General features: G+C 36.5%; 1 protein-coding gene across 1 annotated transcript; it reads right to left on the reverse strand.

Annotated features, from left to right (window-relative positions):
- Nucleotides 1-4,008: 4,008 nt before the first annotated feature.
- LOC140745223 (uncharacterized) lies at nt 4,009-5,896 on the reverse strand. Its single transcript, XM_073076959.1, has 2 exons — nt 5,640-5,896; nt 4,009-5,395 (listed from the first exon to the last, which is right to left on the reverse strand). The coding sequence occupies exon 2, from the start codon at nt 5,385-5,387 to the stop codon at nt 4,092-4,094; it is 1,296 nt and encodes a 431-aa protein (XP_072933060.1). The 5' UTR covers nt 5,388-5,395; nt 5,640-5,896; the 3' UTR covers nt 4,009-4,091.
- Nucleotides 5,897-7,517: the final 1,621 nt, after the last annotated feature.

Genomic DNA, 7,517 nt, shown 5'->3' on the forward strand with positions numbered 1-7,517 from the left:
CCCTGAGCGGCAGTAGCCACTCAGCCTCTAATGAACTGCACGCTCGGCTAGTTCTTTGTTATAAAAAGTATGAAATTAAATCAGCAAACCCGCATGCTGTCTATCTGATAACATCATTACTGGCCATAGACATTTATAATCAATCCATGATACGAGTCCTATCTGAAGTCCATCAATAATTATTTGCATAGCGGCATCAGCTATAATAAGGCAGAAATAGTTGACGGCGGTTTCAGATATTTTTCACAGAGGTCTCTGCAATTCTAAAATTAAAAGATCTTGTCCAATTTCAAGTACAGGTGCATGAAATACCGTATGATAATAATAAAAAATATCGACCGCCCTTGAAATAAGCCCGCAGTTTTATCAAAAAGACCTTGTATTTCATATCGGGTTGCGTGGCACGCATATAGTTGAGTCGTTTGCATCAATTTGAATACATTAACCTAATCGCTGCAACTTGCAACTGTGAATGCGCCTTTAGAGTTACGACTACGATGTCGTTGCGATTAATCGTAACTCACTGAGACGACGGATTTAACAAAAAAAATTCGTAACTACCTCGTGGTCAAATTGTGACGGCTTTACCCTATACAAATTCAAAATAAAAGTAATACTTTAGCAATACTAACTAAATAACGGCATTTGTGTTGTAGTGTTGGTAAATAATAATTATTTCGATGTACTTTGTTACATTGAAAGAATAGGACGCGACTTTCTTAATGTCTCACTGCTGGGCACGGCTCTCTCCCCAGGACTGAAGATGCGTGATATTTACTGCACTATGATACTACTATTTTATAGACAATTTTTTTTTTTTTCATTAAGGACTGAACGTTAGGCATAGTTCGCTGACTTAGATTTCAAAATATATTCTATGGAAGTAGCGAAGTATTATTAATAAGTTACAGCTATCGATTACGTTATAATATTATTATGTACCCACTAGAAATCTTATTACCGTAACTTAACACCAACGACATGAATCATTCCTACGGACGGGTCAGTCGCCGCGTCGTGGTCGTAAACATTAAACAACCTCATACGTACAAATACTACGCTGGAACAAGCTATTTACAGAGTCGTGTCGTAGTAAACTTCCGCGATTTAAAAATTATAAGCTCGCTAATGATTGTAGTAATTGTCGCCATTACTGTGGCATTCGTAATACACACACACTTCGATGTGCGTGCTATAATTTATTTAAAATATTCTTGTGTGCTGCTATGTTTGTTTTTATAATGTAAAAGCAGGTCTCATAATTACTAATGTTTATATGCCTGTAGGTATGATTATAAAAATGACGTTAACATTATGTATATTTATGAGATCTTTAACTTTATTATAGAAACGGCAAACTGCTATCAAACACAGATAGAATTAGAATCGTACACAAGATCGGCCACAGATACGTTGAAACCCGTAGAAACAAACTTAGGACGCCTCGTGCCTCTTCCTTGTCACCAGAAGATGACAGCGCTACCCTACACTTGTGATACCCGTATCAATTGTTGCTATCTATTGTTGTATAATTGTGGTTTGAAGAGTATGGTAAGACACACATTACAACTTAGTACTTGCGCATAGCAAGTATACGCGGGCAGGATATATTCCTAATTCAACTGCATAATAAAATCTATATCATTTACCTATGAGGGAATACGAAATACTACTTCTTTTACATTATTCACGTACTTTTCCGTACAACTCGAAAGGAATTAAAATATCCTATAGATAGTCTACAAGATTTAATTACTGAAGTCCCTTATGAAATATAGTTAGCTATAACATGTAGTCCTGTGTCTTCTAAGAATATAGGGGACATGTTTAACAACTCTATTTCATCGTGGGCCGATAAAGACATGTTAACGGCCAATATTATAGTTACTGGAAGCACTCGAGGGCTGATATATTATATACAAGATTTAATAAATGTTGTCTAACGATAAATGTAGACATTGATATATTCTGCGAAGCATAAAAAAGCTTACGATTAATTATAATTTATCTAATAACTATTCCTGATCAATGTTTAAGAAGCAATGATAGCCTAGATTTTTTTTATAATATCGGATTAGCCGACGAGCATGTAGTCCACCTGATGGTAAGTGGCTATTGTCGCCCATGGATATCTGTAATCAACCCCAGATAGGATTAGATATTCCTACCTGAGGTCGGCCACAGATGTGCCGCTACCCCTGAGGACTAAGCTGGAACGCCTCGGAAAAGTCTGTCTCCCTTACCACACCCTTCAAAACGGAACACAGCAACGCCTAACACTGCTGTTATTAGGCAGAAATAGGTGTGGCGGTGGTGCCGCCGGAGTCGAACCACAAAGGGTTTTACCACCTTCATGAATGTTGTTGTTGTTGTTGAGAGATTAGAAGTGTTAGGTTCAAATCTAAGGCCCTTTAATTTTTTTCTACTTTAAAATTATGAATTATTTTACGGCTTCTATAAATACTAGCTTTAAATGAAATCATCGTTAGGAAACATTCATGTAAGTGTAGAGTTGTTTCGTTAAAGTTCTCAAGTGTGTCAACTCTATCAATTCGCACATGTCAGCATTGTTTAGAGCGACATTAAAATAGTTTGAGGATGACCTGGTGTTAAATCAAAAACAGTCATCAAAAGTGAAATTTGGAAAGTGGACATTTTCCATTCAATTTTACGAACAACAAAACAATACGCATTTGAATCAGATCCTTAAAAGTGCAAATGCACATTCTGGCCCACGGGGCGTAACGCGTAAATTACTGGTGTCAAAATCTTACTAATAATTGCAATTATTTTGGTGAAAAACCAAATAAGCTTTGCGATCTAAACAATCCTTACGTCTTTGAAAATAAAGTTGATATCCTCAGATCTGATTTATTCAACATATGGTTGGCTACATATGGGACAAGAGAATGGAGTCTTCACTTTGTTAATCGCATATCGCAAATGATGATCGTTTCGTGGAATCCGTTTTCTCTCCTGCGTGTTTTGATGGCATTCTGAGAATAATAGAATTATTAAGTCCTGATGGAAGGTCCTAAGTTTATTATAAAGCTGCAATCGAGGATGGTAATAGGCTTGATTATTTAGATGGACTTAGTGTTTATTTACGTATTTTATCTTTTTCTAAAATATAGCAATGTAGGCGTAGCTATGCATACGTCTAAGAAACTTCATAGTAAGTTCCCTTCGTTACCTATGAAAATCTGTAATCAATCCCAGATAGGATAGAAAGTCTACCTGAGACTAACCACAGATGCATTGTTTGTCTCAGGATTAACATCCGTAAGTCATAATCAATCGATCCAATATTTTGCAGCGCTGAACACTGATGTCATTAGACAAAAGTTAGTGTGATAATGATATTTCTGGAATCATACCATGATATGTCTATCATCATCGTCATCTATTAAATCTAACTTTTGATAACTCTCATATAAATAACGTACTATGTATACAGTACATTTGTGTGTAGATCAAACCAAAACAACAAGTTTAATTAAAACCAGTCTCGCGCCTTTAAATTTTGAATTGGCTTCGTCTGCAATAAGCCACCTAACGGTAAGAAACAGCCTTTATGACTCATTAGTGGTTTAAATTTCGTTACATTTAAATTTTGACCCGCTTGGACGTGTGATTTTGGAAAGAGAAAGTTTATTGTTTCCTTTGTACACATCTTTGTAATTATGAATTTACTTAAAGTCATTACTGTAAACCTAATGACAAGTTTCGTTTTCGGCCTTGCTTAATACTTAATCTATCCACGATTCGAGTTTATAAAAATGAGCACGCAGTCCATCTTCAGGTAAGAGGTTTAGTAGCTATTACTAATCAAAGCGACCATCTTTGTAATGATAATAAAATCAATTCAAGTCAATCAACCAGCATCCACAACCTTCCAAAGAAACGAAAAACTATTTCACATTACAAAATAATGCGGTAGTGCCCCCCGGTTGGACTACTCTGGGTCTATTTTTCAAGTGCAAATTCGATTTTAAAGTTAAAGAAGTATTTGACTATACTATTAACTTTATTATGGACGGATGATTTTCAATTTTTCACAAAATTGTTAACAATTTAATTTAGGAAATAAATCAATAATAATCTTTACAACAAGGTTTCTTGCATGGCTTGTAGCTACCCTCAGAACAGAGATAAGATCGTACTTTCTTGGCTAAAGGACAGTCCAATCTTCCGCAAGGGCCATGGACGTCTCGTTTATTCACAAATGAACCATGCTGGTACTTTCCTTTGACTGTCTCCCCATGAATGAACTGATGCTGGCTTCCTCTATACTCCATGCGCTTAGGACAGTTTGTACCACCACAAGGCCCTTTCGGGAATCCCATGGCTAAAATAGCAAGCTCACTCCTAGTGAAAGGTGCTACAAAGTCTTCGTAGACTCTTGGTTCTTCTACAGGTCTTATTGGCTCCCTACAAATGTCTGGAGCACCGAAAATATAGCACACAGGTGGTACTGCATCTATTGTTGTGCCTTCCCAGTGTCTGACTACTTCAACGTCTTTCAGTTTCAAGTCGTCTGATAAGTACTTTCTGCCAGGTAGCCGTTCCATTTCTGGTAAAGCAACGAAGTAGCTCAAGATTCGATTACCCATACACGTGAGTCGGATGTAAAATTCAACTTCACCCGATGACTTTAAATCTTCTTCACATTGCAGCGGTCGGGTTAGTTCTACTGTATTAGTGATCATTTCGGCTTTAGTTGTGTCTCGATACTCAGCTTGGTCCATATTAACCGGGTTTAACTCCGCCGCCCTTTGTAGGCAATTAAAGAATGATTCATGCCAATGGACATAGCAGAATCCGATACAATTGAGGTTCTCATCTCGATTCCAAACTGTGATGTAAATCGGAGTCTTCCTTAACACCTCTTCTAGTTTAGAAGGCCTGGATAAAAACATGGTAGAATTGCCCACTCCAAAATAAGGCGGTTGTGGTAAAGGCTCGGATGGTAACACAATTTTTCTGGGTGCGACTTTTCCTTTTTTGCCTTTTTTTGGTTTTGGAGGTTTTTTACCTTTACCTTTTTTTGGTGGAGGTGCGGGTGGTGGTGGAGCTATGAAGTTATCGTGTGCTACGTAAAAGTCAAAAACTGGAAGACACGTCATTTGCATTGTACAAGTTTGCATGAATTTCATTTCTTCTTCCGAAGGCATTGGTGGTTCTTTCCCTTTCTTTCCTTTTTTTGGTTTCTTTGGAGGCTTTGCCTTACCTTTCCCTTTTTTAGCTGCTTCTGCTGCAGCTAAGGCCTCCGCTTCCCTCTTTTTTGCCTCTGCTTCCATTTTGAGTTCATATTCGTCTTTCTCAGGTGGTTCTATTTTTAGTATTATTTTCTTCACAAAAACTTCAATCAAGAATATTTGCTCCATGGTTCAATCTGTTGAAAGAAATGAAACAAAAATTTAACTACCATTGTTCTTTCATGGGATATATTTTTATTTTATAACCAACCATTCAATATATAGCCGCTATAGAAAGGACAAGGGAAAAAGTGTCACCCACGAGTATTAACAATTGGTAGTAAGTCAATATGAAAACTTAAAGATTTTATATGAAGATCATGACAATATGCACTTTATAGCTCTATATTTTTAATAATCTCTTGGTTTTACAACCCTTACCTGAGTAGCAGCACTCGTAGTAATCAAATATACAGATACATTTATATTTCTACACTTTCACACTTAAAATTTTATTACTTGATTTTGTTTGATATTATTAACAATGCATCTTTGTTTGATATATGCAAAAGCATAATTTTCCTTCACTTAAACATCACACTTTTAATTTTTATACGTTTTCTGTACCTAAATCATTGTTATTTTGTAAATTTTGAATGTGAAGCTTTTGGCCGCACCGATTTTCGAGTGAAGTTAAAACTGACGGTGTCATAATTATTTATTTTAAAATATTTAAAGAGGTGATAATTATCTTTTCATTTAAGTTCCTATCAACAGTTTACAGCTGCGTGGAGGCCCGTGTACCGTTTTTTATATATTCAGGATACTGAAATATTATGAAGATAAAAATACCTATGCTTTACGAATCCCGACTGACTTACATATTAGGAGACCAATTACCTTAATTTTATTAAAAAGTATATTATATAGGTACCTACTAGCTGACCTGGCAAACGTTGTGTTGCTATATAAATAAAAAGATGTTAAGGGTATGAACTTACTTACACTTAGGGGTATGAAAAATATGTAGTAGCCGATTCCCAGACCTACTGAATATGCATAGAAAATTTGGTAAAAATCGGTAAAGCCGTTTCGGAGGAGTACGGTAACTAACATTGTGACACGAGAATTTTATATAGGTATAAGATACTTTTTAATAAATATCGTGCAAATAAGCACAAGAACTTGTTAAATTATTTAGAAATGACAGACATACCATATTATATGTATTTACAGAATACGTGATTGAACTTAAGTTGTGGTTAAGTTGTCTCATTTTACATAACAACTATAAAATATTCATTGTATAACTTACATAAGAACTAGTTATTGTAGTTCGAGTACCTACTGTGTCACGTGTTCTAGCTACTTGGATTATTATGCTAATACTGTGCTTGCCTTGTGTTGTAGATTAGTCTTAACCGCTGAAAGCATGCGAACATGCAGTCCATGATGGTAAGCTTAGTGGTTACTACCGCCAATGAACATCGGTAATCAACCTTATTTGAAGGTGGTAGAACCCTTTGTGGTTCGACTCCGGTGGCACCACCGCCACACCTATTTCTGCCTAATAGCAGCAGTGTTAGGCGCTGCTGTGTTCCGTTTTGAAGGGTGTGGTAAGGGAAACATACTTTTCCGAGGCGTTCCAGCTTAGTCCTCAGGGGTATGGCGCATCTGTGGCCGACTTCAGGTAGGAATATCTAATCCTATCTGGGGTGTATTACAGATGTCCGTGGTCGACAGGAGCCACTTACCATCAGGTGGACTGCATGCTCGTCTGCTACACCAATATTATATAAAAAAAACCTTAGATAAGATTATATTCCCACCTGAAATTGACCATAGATGCGCTGCTACCCCTAAGGACAAAATTGGACCATCTCGAATATGTATAACTCTTTTCAAACCAAAATATAGAGGCTAGCATTACTTAACACTGTTTAGGCAGAAAAAGGGTGTGAAGGTGGTGCCTCCGTCGAACCACAAAGGGTTCTGCGACTTTCTTATTGTATTGATATTTATATTTCAAAACATACATACATCCACATGAATTTTTCTTATATCGCTAAAGCAACATGTTTAATAGTCCAAAAATACAAAATATACTGTTAGTTTCAATTCAAGATTACAAAAATAAACGCTTAATAACAACTAGAGACATGACTTTAAAATCAATCAAAGCATAAGTCATGAGAATCGAACCCGGACCGTCAAACGCATATTAACTCAACCAAAAGCTCAATATAAAATACACTCCTACAACTGGCACGCTACAAGAATCACAACAAAACCACAGAGTAAAAATAAAATGAGACGGCG

This window comes from Epargyreus clarus, unplaced genomic scaffold (assembly GCF_041222505.1).
Source record: "Epargyreus clarus isolate Ecla_fem2 unplaced genomic scaffold, WU_Ecla_fem_2.2 ptg000010l, whole genome shotgun sequence".
NCBI lineage: Eukaryota > Metazoa > Arthropoda > Insecta > Lepidoptera > Hesperiidae > Epargyreus > Epargyreus clarus.

Bases quoted from the DNA above. Each gene is read 5' to 3' on its own strand.
- LOC140745223 (XM_073076959.1), bottom strand. From the start codon at position 5,387: ATGGAGCAAATATTCTTGATTGAAGTTTTTGTGAAGAAAATAATACTA.